The 14,188-nt window shown below is 40.3% G+C and overlaps 2 protein-coding genes across 2 annotated transcripts; both read left to right on the forward strand.

The window, feature by feature from the left end:
* Positions 1-3,431: 3,431 nt before the first annotated feature.
* LOC127776624 (serine/threonine-protein phosphatase PP2A-1 catalytic subunit) lies at positions 3,432-9,572 on the forward strand. The gene is made up of 6 exons (XM_052303106.1): positions 3,432-3,917; positions 4,855-4,969; positions 6,915-7,023; positions 7,127-7,204; positions 8,312-8,503; positions 9,108-9,572. The coding sequence occupies exons 1-6, from the start codon at positions 3,665-3,667 to the stop codon at positions 9,279-9,281; spliced, it is 921 nt and encodes a 306-aa protein (XP_052159066.1). The 5' UTR covers positions 3,432-3,664; the 3' UTR covers positions 9,282-9,572.
* A 1,817-nt stretch (positions 9,573-11,389) lies between these two features.
* On the forward strand, positions 11,390-14,188 carry LOC127777206 (putative receptor protein kinase ZmPK1). Its single transcript, XM_052303754.1, has one exon. It carries the CDS (start codon positions 11,464-11,466, stop codon positions 13,939-13,941), a length of 2,478 nt encoding a protein of 825 aa, XP_052159714.1. The 5' UTR covers positions 11,390-11,463; the 3' UTR covers positions 13,942-14,188.

Raw genomic sequence — 14,188 nt, forward strand, 5'->3', positions numbered from 1 at the left:
AAACCTTTTAAGTCATTGGGAAATAGTCTTATTTAGCTCTCATCTTTTAATATTAGACCAAAACTCAATCTATGCTAGGAATTTGGTGGCTATGTAACAAAAATAAGACGAGCAATCAATAATAAAAATTAAGTACTAAGGAGTATTCTGTGCAAGAGGAAATGGGATTGCGAACTCATGAAATAATATTCTTGTGTGTCCATTAGCAAACAAATGACTCAAGCCATTTAGCCATACCTCCAAGTTGTTGATCATCACATGTTTTGTGATAGTTACAATGGACGGATTATAGTGGTATATTATAACTTATTGGTGAAGCTCATGTTAAAGGAGATGCAACCTACCTTAATGTTGGATCTCCTCTAGGCTAAAGCCTTGAGAAATGAAGAGAATTTAAAGAACCATGTAATGATGTGATTAGGCTGAAAGATTAGTGAGGTTATTGTGGCAGTGGCAATCGACATCCAATCATTGTTTTCTTTCACAAGAACCATCATTTTGGGACATCACAAGGACCATAACATACCTTATTTTCACATAGTGACTCTATTGAGGATGAAGCTTGTGTTTTTGTACGTGATAAAACTATGACAAATTTTGCTATAGGACATCCAATTTTGTGTAATTTACTGATACACATCGAAAAGGCGTATCACGGCTAAAAGACATTATAGGAAACTGAAAATTTGCTAGAGAAACTGAAAATAAGACGATAATGCCCCTAGGACCACATGCTTCAACACATGCGCGTGAGAGTAAAAATTTAGAAATTATGCAACTCTAAGGGTGTGTTTGGTTCATGGTCAAGAGTGGATGGGATGCGGCGGTCCATATTTTGTGGGATATGGCGATCCAGTTTTTTATTTGGTTGGATGGATATGACGATTCAATTTCTTGTTTGGTTGGAGGAATGAAGGTGGTTTTGGTGATCCAATTTTTTGTTTGGTTGAAAGGAGTAAGGTGGATGAGCAGGTGTGGTCACCTCTCACTTAGAGAGGGTGAGTATACCCCCATCAAATTCATATATACTACAAACAACAAAATACCCAACAAATCACAAATTCATATATATACTACAAATCCACATAGAGAAAAAAAAGAAAAAAAAATAAAAAGGACAAAAAGGAAAAAAAAAGGGCCTCGCATCTCGCCATCGCCTCCTTTTCCGCCCTGGTCGCCGACCTCACCTCTCGGCACCGCCGTGACCTCGCCTTCCTCTACCATGGCTCTCGCATCTCGCGCCGCCGCCGCTGCCGCCGCGTTCATCTCACGCCACCGCCTACCTCGCTTGCCGCCGTCGCCGCCGCGTTCGCATCTCGTGCCGTCGCCGACCTCACCTCCCGCCCCACGGCGTTCGCATCTCGTGCCGCCATCAACCTCCCCTCCCGCTGCCGCTGGCCTCGCCTTCCGCCACCGCGGCTGTCGCCACTCACGCTGGCTGCCGCCCTCTCCTCTTGCGTCAACCATCGATTCGCTCGCATGGTCGTTGCTAACTCTCGGTGAGGGGGGTGAAGCGACCCGTCGCCCTGCTCGCGCGGGCGCTCGGGCGGCTGCATCCGGGCAAATCGCCCGAATCCCACCATCCGGCATCTAACAAGAACATTCCTCTTCGGGCCGACCTATCCCATTTCCGCCCACCAACCAAACAGCCACAAAAAATGGGCCGCCATCTCCTATCCACCCAAACCCTCTCATCCAAACACACCCTAAATTTATCATCACCCCAAGTACATCACTAGCATACATCATATTCCATTTTCACTTCAATCTTAGCTCAAGAGCTTTAGACCCTATAGGCATTCTTGTCTTTTTGAAAAATTTCTCTCTCTAATCGAGTCGAAAGTGTCATACAGTAAATTACCAGTTTTTAAGAGTGTTTTTTAGCTGTGACACATTTTTACGATGTCTTTCAGCAAATTACACAAATTTTGAGTGTCATGTAGCAAATTGAAATGCCTATTTGATATCGCATTGAAATGCCTATTTGATATCGCAATCTCCTTGTTTGCATGTTGACTCAACCAATAAACAACAACCATTTGTACTTGGTAGTGAAATTGATTAGTTGAGCAATAGCTATGGCAAATAATCAATAACCTGAGAAAAGGCATCACACCTAAACATGTGTTTGAGCTCCCCTAAAGAAAGATTATTGTTGCTTCATTGTATATGATTTTGACACCCTTCTCAATGCTAGCGGTTGGTCGAAGAAAGAGACAAGAGGGACTAGAGTAGTGGAAGAAAATATAGAGTTTCTTTTGGCCGCTCTATATTGTTATAAGGAAGAAGCGGTTTGGCTGAAACACTTTTATAATTTTGGTAATTTGGTGCCACACTGCCACTAGCTAATATCACAACACTTTCTATATGATGATGTGAAAATGTTGTGATATTTTTTTATCTCGATGATTTGTTGAATGTATTGAACCAACATTATAATTGATGTGTCTCAATCTAGTTATTAATGCAAATATGCTATTAGCTACTAGCCTAATGACCAGGCAATATATTCAAAGCCACAAATTATTTTCCTACAAAAAATTCCTGGTGAACAATGCCCAATTAGACAATGAAAGAAAACTAGTACAAGCCATATGCCATGACTCATGGCTAATTTCCAATCACTAATTATAGCTAGAGATTTATAACACAACAAATATAGTGACATATGACATATTGACATATACTTTTATTTCCCACAAATCAAAACACTTATCTTAAATTTCTTTCAAAAGCTTTGCAGATGCCGTAAGCTACAATTAGAGCCTATGATCGCATCAGTTGGCCATATGCTGATAATATATCACATGATGTATTAGAAAAAAATTATGAATAAAAAATAATTAACATGTAAAACTTTTATATACATATCTTTAACGATTTAAAAGTAAATGTAAGAACAACTTTAATAAACAACATTAAAATCAATATAAAATTTAAATTTTGATAGCGGCTGATTTCATATAGCAAATGATAAAAGCATAATAACCAACAAACCCTGGTAATTGAGCAATTATGGTTCGCATGCACCTTTTCCCATCCCCTCTCTCTCGTTTTTCGCACGCACGTTTTTCAAACTGCTAAACGGTATGTTTTTTTAAAAGTTTCTATACGAAAGTTGCTTAAAAAAATCATATTAATCTATTTTTAAAAAAATTAGCTAATACTTAATTAATCACATGTTGATGGACTGCTCTATTTTTCGTGCGTAGGAGCCCCCTCCGAACTCAGCCTATATACGAAAAGCACCCGCAGACATCCCCTCCACGAAACATCCTGTCTTTCTCTAATCTCTACACACCTGGAAAGTACTCCCCAATCCACCTTTCCCCCCGAATTAATTAAACAACTCGCAAAAATTTATTTATACTTTTCGCCCCAATCCAAATCACCGAACCCCCATCAAAGCCAAAACCAAAACAAACACCCCAAAAAAAAAAAAACGAAACAATTTTCCTTCCCCCATCCTATACAGGCGACGCGAGCAACCACGCGGACGCAGAAGAAAGAGAGAGAAATGGCGGCATGAGCACCTCCCCCTGCATCGCCACCTCCCCCGATCCCCCGCAAACCCTAGCGGCCGCGCCCCCCGCCACCACCTCCCCTGCGGCGGGCTCGCCGGCGGCGCCCTGGTGAGGAGGAGGGAGGAGGGGGGGAGGCGACGATGCCGTCGCACGCGGATCTGGACCGGCAGATCTCGCAGCTGCGGGAGTGCAAGTTCCTCGGGGAGGCGGAGGTGAGGGCGCTGTGCGAGCAGGCGAAGGCGATCCTCATGGAGGAGTGGAACGTGCAGCCGGTGCGGTGCCCCGTCACCGTCTGCGGCGACATCCACGGCCAGTTCTACGACCTCATCGAGCTCTTCCGCATCGGCGGGAACTCCCCCGACACCAACTACCTCTTCATGGGCGACTACGTCGGTAAAGTTCTAGCTACGTCTCTCTCTTCGCCTCCGGCCTCGGACGCGTGTGTTCCCCTTTTGGGCCGATCTGCGGGTTTGGCGTGGTGGTTCGACCAATCGATCTGGTATAAATGGGGCGTGTGAGGTAGGGGGTGAATTCGTTAGATCCTGATGCAGTGTTGAGGTGCTGAGGTGTTCGGATTTGGGAGCTTTGAGGCAGTGCTTTGGTCTGATTAATGTGCTGAATTGATGATCATGTTCTTGTTATGTTGTCCGATGGATCGCTAGAATTTTGGTGCTAGCCTTTCTTATGTTGTTCGTCTGGATTAGGTATATTAATCAAGTAGAAATTTATGTGAGTATTTATTGCTATTGGACATATTAGGCATGTCGGATTTTTTTTTTCTTGATGGGATGAACGTCCTTGGGCTTTGGAGTGTTTATTCCTTGGATTATATGGAGTCTTACTGTCTTAGGGAACTGATGAGATGTCTGTTAGCCAAGGTTTTGGTTTGCTTCATTTTAAATGTTTCAAGGTTGCATGGAAACGGAGAGCTTGCATGTACTTTTAACATAAATGGCATGTATAGCTTGTTGCCACCGGTACACTAACATACAAGGATCTTGTCGCTTGGTTCCGCTACACTGCTGCCGTGTTGGTTTTGCTAATCGTACATGCCAAGCATTCTTAAACTTGAGGTCATCATGACTATGGTTGTCTATGTGTATTCATTGCATGCTCATGATGTGTATTGATCTGAAATCTGTATGCAATACAACATGTCAGACAAACAGGGCACCATTCAGTTAAGGATTAGACAATTTGTACGGAATGCCTTTTCAGATAAGCAATTGAATGATATGCCTTTTTTTCTATCACAATTACTTTTTCCTGTATTGTGTTTATTTGTTTCTTCTATTTGTAGTTGAATTGATTTTGTTGTCGCTTGCTGCAGACCGTGGTTACTATTCAGTGGAGACTGTTACATTACTAGTGGCTCTTAAAGTCCGTTATAGAGACAGAATCACAATATTGAGAGGAAATCACGAGAGCAGACAAATCACCCAAGTGTGAGTTTCTATTCCTCTGATATGAAAAAACTCTGAACTGTCTTCAATAGTTGCCAATTGCCAATTTTCAGCACAGTATCTCTATATTGCAATTTTTTGCAAAACATATATGACCATGCTGCAAATCTTACCAAATGATTATGCTTGAAATTGATCTTTTCTGCCTCCTTAGACAAAGAATATATTTTTGTTGGGCATGAATTAGAGTGAAAGTTTTTTTTTCTGTTGGAAGATCACGATTACATTGTCTCGATATCTTTTGGTTTGTGCGCTTTTTTATTTGCAATACTAGTTAACATGCAAGAAAAACATTGTGACCTTAGTAGCTTTAACTTCCTTGATTAGTTGTATTCAAAAGCTTGTCTTATATAAATACATTGTTTTGATATTGAGCATAGCAATATCCTTGCAAAGGTAAACTAGCATATTTGTTGAACTAGATTTTGTGGCCACATAATATCTGCAAGATGCAAATTCTGACACAGGCATTATAATATTTGGTTATTCAATTGTTTCCTTGTACCCCATGGCCTATCCCCTGGGTATTTTGTTAGTCAACTTGTTCGATTTTAGAATCAGGAGGATTGCATCCTGTTTCTAGTTTTCATAGATGATACTCTTCCATATGGTTGAATACCCTCTAATAGGGGTAACATAATGGCTGCATGGTGTCATGCCAAACGTCAGAAATCCTATAAGCTGAATAAGGAATCTGTCTCTTGTTTTGGTATGGAAATTCATGCCATGTAATTCAACACTATTCTCAGTCTACATCTTATTAGATATGGAATTGTGGATTGAGTTAAAATAGTAATCTGAAGTTGATTATAAAGAGGAATTCAAACATTGATGAATTGTTAAAATTATGCAGTGGCAGAGTCACGGATCGCCTATTTTAGTGGTTATGTGTGCACATGACTATGAAAACGTTATACTTTGTAGGAGCCTGACAACCCTCAACAGCAAAAACTTTTAGAAAGACTTACAAAGTTAAAATAATTTCTTGCAACGTAACACCCGTAAAAAACAACCTGGTTGCTTATTATGCAGGCAGTCTATTTAAACAACGATTTGCATTTCAACAGATATATCAATGACAATAAACAATCATTTAAGAAACAAATTCCTTGTTCTTAAAAGGCATGGAAAGTAATCACCAATTGCTGGCTTATTCGGTTGACTCGGGCTCCAGGCTACGACACCAACTGAACTCTGAATATTCCATTTCATGGAGAAAACAACAAAAGGTGATTTGTTATCTGAACTGGTGATCCAAAATGGCCAAAGGCATCCCTCCTAACCACTCTTGATTAAGAGGTCATGGAACAAAACACATTTATTTTTCTTGGACTCAACACGGTATCTGGTACTGTAGTTTTTAGCTAGCATGATATCATAAGAATTAGATCATGTAATGTTGATGTCGCTTTATAAATCATAAAGTTTGGTAAATTACATGACTTTTTTTTGGTTAGAAACCTAAAGAAAGAAATAATGCAAATTAGTAATAAAGATCATCAATTTATATTTTGAAATAATTAGCTGCGTAAGTATGTTTTGGGACTTTGTAAGTTGGGTTATGCGTTGCAGAGTTATTTAGAAATAATTTACAAGGGCTCCCAGCTTCTGACTCCCTAATCTGATCTAACAACCCCACATAGAAGTTTAGGTATTGGCAGCCAATGATCTACTGGAGGTTTAAGCCAAATTCCTAGAATATGATGAATAGATCTCAACTTTATGCTGACTTGCTGCCATGAACTTTCTTAAAGTAAAAAAGTTATGATTGCTCTGGGTCTGAAGATTGATGTAGCAAGAATCCTACTTTATAATGTTCTTGTCATGACATAAACTTTTGCCAATTTCTTCTGCTGCATTCTACTTTGTAAAATGCAAGCACACCCACTGTGCTAGGGTGTTCTTGACATGCAGTGTTTGGATACAGGTATGGCTTCTATGACGAATGCTTACGGAAGTATGGAAATGCAAATGTTTGGAAGTACTTCACGGACTTGTTTGATTATTTGCCTCTCACAGCTCTTGTAGAAAACCAGGTTAGCTCTTTTTGCCAAATGTTTGTTCTATTAATATGGACATTGAACTCAGCTTGTCCATGTATATGGCATACCTGACAAGAGGAAAAATTTCATTTTGTAGGTCTTTTGCCTCCATGGCGGTCTCTCGCCGTCACTGGATACATTGGATAATATTCGTGCCCTCGATCGCATACAAGAGGTATGCAACACTTCACCCATACCTTTGAGCTAGTGATCTAATTATGCATCATTTTGCACCATCATCTTTACTTGCCATGTCTCCATAGTCCATAGGCACCCTCCTTTTGAACTGGAGGTAATGCTCATGTTCTTTTTCTTCCTTCGAAGATTCATGATAGCTCGAGAACAGGTCCAGGAGTGTTAAATAATTGAACCCATATTAGAGGATAGCATATACCATTCTTTGCCATTGGATGATTTGGTGTGCTCTAATAATTTATCTGCATCGTTTGGCTCGAATGGCATTCTTCACATATATGTTGATCTCACACAATAACTTTATATTAATATACATAAAATGTTCTGGGTGAGGATCAAATGATATACAAAGGTTGATATACCCCCTCCAGGTTGATAATACTTGTAGTTCTGGACGAGTACATGGTCTCGAAAAAACAACTTTGACCACTATTTTCTATTATAATATATATAGAAATATCAACAAATATATGATTCTATTGAAGTACCTTTTAAGACTAATCTATACATATGGTCTGCATATTTCTGAGACAGATATTTTGGAAATTATTCATAGTCAGATTTTAAAGTTTGACATCAGCCTTGTCTAGAACGATAACTATTATCAACCTGGAGGGAATAATAGGTTACAGTTACGCGATTTTCTGATGTACCATGGTGTGTTATTTTTTACAAGATGCAATGGGATATGGGAGAAGAGCTCAGAAATTAAACAAACTAAAAGATCAATATTCCTGTACAATTTGCTTTAAGTAGTTACAGATATTTCTTAGTTTATTGTTGGCCAAGCATTTGGTAAGACTAAACAGGACCTCACTCGCCATGACCATTCACAAATAATATTATGCTTGCTGGTTTAGTGTTAGTACCTGCTATGCCTATATATCAAATTTGTTGGTTCGTGCCATTGTTGGTACATAGCTTAAACTAGTAACTAAAGGTGGCCCTCATTGAGCAATTGTGCGTAATAGTGACCATCTTTGTGTAGAACATATGTGCTGTATTTGCACACTTTGTCTTGATAATTTATAGTTTATGGAAATCATATCTTTTGACTTATGCACCCTGTTCTCTTTAATGGTTATAGGTCCCTCATGAAGGGCCCATGTGTGATCTTTTGTGGTCTGACCCAGACGATCGATGTGGGTGGGGAATTTCTCCAAGAGGGGCAGGATACACGTTTGGGCAAGATATTGCACAACAATTCAACCATACTAATGGCCTTACCCTTATTTCAAGGGCCCATCAACTTGTGATGGAAGGCTTCAATTGGTGCCAGGTTGGTATAAAATGTTCCATTTGCTTGTTTTCATTCGTCCCACTCTGAGAGCTCTGTTCACATAATTATTATTGGTCTTACTATGTTAGGCTAATCCATTTTGGTATTCATAATAATTTCTGGTGCTTTAGCTAAGTTATAGACTCATAGTTGCATGCTGATGCTGATTGCTGAATCTAGTAATCATTATGATGTTATGGTACCTGAACTTAGCATTATATAAGTTTTAGTAGCTTGTTCAACCCTTCAGTGATCTGTTAAACAATGACAACCCCTTCGGCCCTTCCCCCGCATAGTTTATGCTGTATAGTGATTGCATGATTATTATCTAGGAGGCATAACATATTTACAATCTATGGCGGACATAAAGAATGCAATGCTTGATACAGTTCTATAAGATGAGCAGAACTTTTCTTGGTTTGGATGTATAGTATGTGGTTTGTTGTTGATCCTAGTATTATTACTATATGTTTGGTTTTTATGTATCATCACATAGGAGCATGTACATAGAACCTTACCTTACCATCAGTGACCTGCACTTGAGCACCAAATTGGAAAATTCTAACAAAAAGCTTGATACTTAATGACAATGATTGTTATGCAGGATAAGAACGTTGTCACGGTGTTCAGCGCCCCAAACTACTGTTACCGTTGTGGTAACATGGCAGCAATTCTAGAAATCGGGGAGAACATGGATCAGAACTTCCTGCAGTTCGATCCAGCCCCACGGCAAATAGAGCCGGACACAACGCGCAAGACCCCCGACTACTTTTTGTAATCGCGGCGTTGATCTTTTTTTTTTTTGACTCCCGCTGTTGATGTTCCTCTCTGCTGCGTCTGGTTTTATGTAGATCTTCGTCCTTAGAAAATGGGTTCCCTCCTCGAGCCAAGCTGTACCTCTCATTCTTTGTTTGGAAATTTTGTTGCAGCTCCTCAGAACTTCCATAGAACATGTTAAAACGTACATGGCGTTGTTTTTTTCCTTTTTCTTTTTTTATGTACCTCCATTTTGTATTATTCTGAGACAAGAGAGATGGGAAGCTGCAATAGAGTTGTCTCGTGACATAAATTTTTGGTCTCCCGAAAAGATGCATGGCCTGGTGGTGTATATGTGCTGTATATGGGAAGCTGCTGTTGGAAGTTCATGATTAAGGAATAGATCCCAGTGTCGTTTGTGTGGTGGATCTGCTGCTGCGGCATTTCAGTGGGGGCACCCGACAGGAGTTAGGCGAATACGGATGAGGATTAGGTACATTATTACAAGGAATTATGCAGCTGGCTTACCATTCGCATCTTTGAACTCCACCCCCCAAAAATATGTTAGGTGGCTGACCGATGACCTGGCGTGTTGACCTGCTGAGAACACTGCGGGTTGGTTTGGTTTGTGGCATAAATAGGTCTTACCAAATTTCGTCAGTGCCAAATTTTGACAAGTTTTGGCATGATTAATTTTGGTAAGACAAATTTGTATTTGGATTGAAGCCAAAATAGTCTAAGTTTACTATTGAAATGGTCTATTTTCTTAGGCATGCCAAAATTTGGCTTCAAAAAAAAAAAAAGACACTAAACACTATTGAAATTGCTAAAAATTGCCAAATATTGGTAAGCCTAATTTAGGCCTCAAACCAAACAAGCCCTGCACTCCCTCCCGCTGAATCGAGTCACTGAGAGGATCCTCGCAGCAGCAGCTCTGGACCTCTGGGTACTTCTTAAAAAGTTCTGTTCTGTGAAATTTATTTTTAAAATATTTAATTTATCCTTGTAATAATAAAATATATAATCCGCGATAATAATTCGGTGAATAATTTGTTTAAAACGCTAGTACAGTACAAATGCTCGTTCCCTCAACATCTAATTGCACAATATATTACACTCCGGTTACAATATTCAAACATTGACCATAAATATAAAATAAGTTCATAAAATCTACTCCCTCCATTTGAAAATATAACGATTTTTTAGTTTTTAGAATTTTTCTTAAAATATAATAACTTTTTCACTGACATTCTCTTCCCAACCAATCATAACCTTCGACCATTCAATTTTTCCACCTATCTTCACTTCTCATCCAATCACACCCTTCTCACATTTAATTTTACATATTTTATTAATAACCGTGTTCATCCCAAAAAATTCTTATATTCTGGGATACAGGGAGTAACAGATTTATAATATTAAATCTACGCATGCCTATTTATTTGTGGTATGCGAACTGTTGATAGAAAAAGTTTTAATACCCACTCCATTCCGACATATAAACATTTATAGAATTTAAATCTTTTTTTTTGAGAATTACACAGTACAACGCAGACACTCACAACGCACGCGCACTCACCCCTATAAACACACGCACGCAAACCCTACCCCAATGAGCATCTTCGAAGACTAGGCCGGCAAATCCTGGAGAGATTGACGAAGTTACCACAGGCGCCTCGCTGTCGACGGGTACGTCGCCTACCACTGAAATATTTTCCTCAACTGTAGTATTTGTTAAACAACCTTGAAATTCATATTTTTTTTAGAATGGATGGAGTAAATAAATATTCATGATTGGGGTTTAAGTAACAACACTCAACCGTAGTATTTGTTAAACAACCTTGAAATTTATATATTTTGGAACGGAGGGAGTAAATAAATATTTATGATTGGGGTTTAAGTAACAACAACAGTCTCTCTCGCACATATTGCATCACCACAAAAATTAAATAAATATTTTTCCCCATTCTAGTACTCTATGAAGTATATAGCACAAGTGGTTCCAATAATCAACTGATCATCTGACAGTAACACGGCCCACACCCTAACTTTAAGCAATACATATGCATACTTGTTCAATGGCTGCATCTTCCACTAAAGTTCAAACCTGCAGGTCCAAGATGCGCACTTCCCTTGGCGGCCACTAGCCAGTGGTTTCTTAGAACTCTTGAAAGATCAACTCCAAAGCTGCATCTCCACCAAAAATGGTTGCAAGCTCTGCCTCTCTGCTCCTTCTCTTCACTCTGATCCACCTGCTTTTGTGCATCTCAGCTCAAGATTTCCTCAAGCCAGGCTCCTCCCTGTCTGTACAGGATGTGCTCCATTCACCGGATGGCACTTTCACCTGTGGCTTCTACAAAATCTCCCCCAATGCCTCCACCTTCTCTATCTGGTTCTCCAACTTGACCGAAAACCCCGTCGTCTGGAGCGCAAATCCTCTCCACCCTGTGTACACCTGGGGATCCAAAGTTGAGTTGAAATTCGATGGTGGTATGTTTTTGAAAGATTATGCTGGCCAGATTGTGTGGGCTAACAACGTTAGCTCTTCAGATACCCAGTATGCTCAAGCTCAGCTCTTGGACACCGGGAACCTCGTTGTGAAGGGCGAAAGTGGTAACACTCTGTGGCAAAGCTTTGATTCTCCTACTGATACATTGTTACCCACTCAGAGCATCACTGCTGCTACAAAGCTTGTGTCTACAAATAGGTTACTTGTTCCTGGCCATTACAGTTTCCGTTTCGATGATCAGTACTTACTTTCACTGTTTGATGATGAGAAGAACATATCTTTTATCTACTGGCCAAACCCTAGTATGACTATTTGGGCAAAGCTAAGAAGTCCATTCAACAGCAGCACAAATGGGGTTCTTGACAGCTGGGGACATTTCCTTGGAAGTGATAATGCAACATTCATAGCTGCCGATTGGGGTCCTGGCACAGTGAGGAGACTAACACTGGATTATGATGGCAATCTCAGGCTGTACAGTCTTGATAAGGTAGACAGAACATGGTCAGTGACATGGATGGCATTTCCTCAGCTCTGCAAAGTACGCGGTTTGTGTGGTCAGAATGGAATATGTGTGTATACACCTGTTCCTGCCTGTGCTTGTGCCCCTGGTTACGAGATCATCGACCCAAGTGACCGGAGCAAAGGTTGCAGCCCAAAGGTCAACCTCAGTTGTGATGGACAGAAGGTGAAATTTGTTGCACTCCGCAATACTGATTTCTTGGGGTATGATCTAAGTGTTTATCGTTTTGTTCCTCTTGGATTCTGCAAGAACATATGCTTGAATGACTGCAGGTGTAAGGGTTTCGCCTACTGGGAAGGAACTGGTGATTGCTATCCAAAGTCTGTTCTTCTTGGTGGTGTAACACTAAGTAACTTTGGCAGCACTGGTACCATGTATCTCAAGCTTCCTGAGGGAGTAAACGTGTCAAGGTCCTCATTTCCCCATTCACAGCCTCTTGGTCCTAAATATGGCCCTAACTGTAATACAACAAACAACATTTCCATAGCAGATTTTTTGGATACACTTAACAGTGGGCAGAGCATATCGAAGTTTTTGTATTTCTACGGGTTCTTATCAGCGATATTTCTGGCGGAGGTATTATTTGTTATATTAGGATGGTTTATTTTGAGGAGGGAGGCCAAACAACTCAGAGGAGTATGGCCAGATGAGGCCGGATACGAAATGATAGCTAACCATTTTCGCAGGTACACCTACAGAGAGTTGGTGTTGGCCACTAGAAAATTTAAGGATGGGCTTGGAAGGGGAGCATCAGGCGTCGTATACAAGGGAGTCTTGAAAGACAATAGGGTAGTGGCCGTGAAAAAGTTGGTAGACGTAAACGAAGGCGAAGAAGAATTCCAGCATGAATTGAGTGTGATCAGCAGGATTTACCATACAAATCTAGTGAGGGTTTGGGGATTCTGTTCTGACGGTCCACACAGGATATTGGTTTCAGAATTTGTGGAGAATGGTTCGTTGGACAAAATCTTGTTTGGCAGTGAGGGCTCACAGAACTTACTTGGATGGAAGCAAAGATTTAATATTGCTCTTGGGGTGGCAAAAGGATTGGCATACCTTCATCATGAATGTTCCGAGTGGGTCATCCACTGCGACATGAAACCTGAAAATATATTGTTGGGCGAGAATATGGAGCCGAAGATCGCCGACTTTGGCCTTGCAAAGCTCCTGAACAGAGATGGATCTAACATAGACATATCACGGATCCGAGGAACAAGAGGTTATTTGGCACCTGAATGGGTTTACAGTCTGCCAATAACAGCGAAGGTAGATGTGTACAGCTTCGGAGTCGTGCTTCTCGAATTGCTGAAAGGAGTTCGTGTTTCAGAATTGGAAAAGAATGATGATGAGGACGTGAAAATGGCCCTGGGAAGGGTAATCAGGCTATGCTCAGAGCAACTTAAGTCAGATGGCGACGATGAGTTTTGGATTGCCGACTTCATTGACACCCGATTGAATGGCCAGTTCAATAGCGCACAAGCAAGAATGGTGATGGAACTAGCTGTTTCATGCCTTGAAGAAGATAGAGTCAGAAGACCTACCATGGAATATGTGGTGCAGAAGCTTGTATCAGTTGACGAAATCAGTAGCACACCTGCAATAGAAGGAAGTGAGGAACTGGATTCAACCGGACCTTCGTCACTAAGTTACTAAAGACTATGCAAGAAGAAGGTCCAGATAAAGAAGCAGTTATATTTGTGCAATAGCTAACTACTACTGTAACTAGTAATATTTACACAATAATCATGTTATATCTGTTGTAAAAACTCCAGCAATAACTGGAAGGCTGGAAAATGTGCCCCAGAACAAGGGAATGTAAGTGACATGTTTATAGACATGCCTCTTTCAGTGAAAAGTGTAATGCTGATATTGAGAGATAATTTTATAATTACTTGTTTTA

This window comes from Oryza glaberrima, chromosome 6 (assembly GCF_000147395.1).
Source record: "Oryza glaberrima chromosome 6, OglaRS2, whole genome shotgun sequence".
NCBI lineage: Eukaryota > Viridiplantae > Streptophyta > Magnoliopsida > Poales > Poaceae > Oryza > Oryza glaberrima.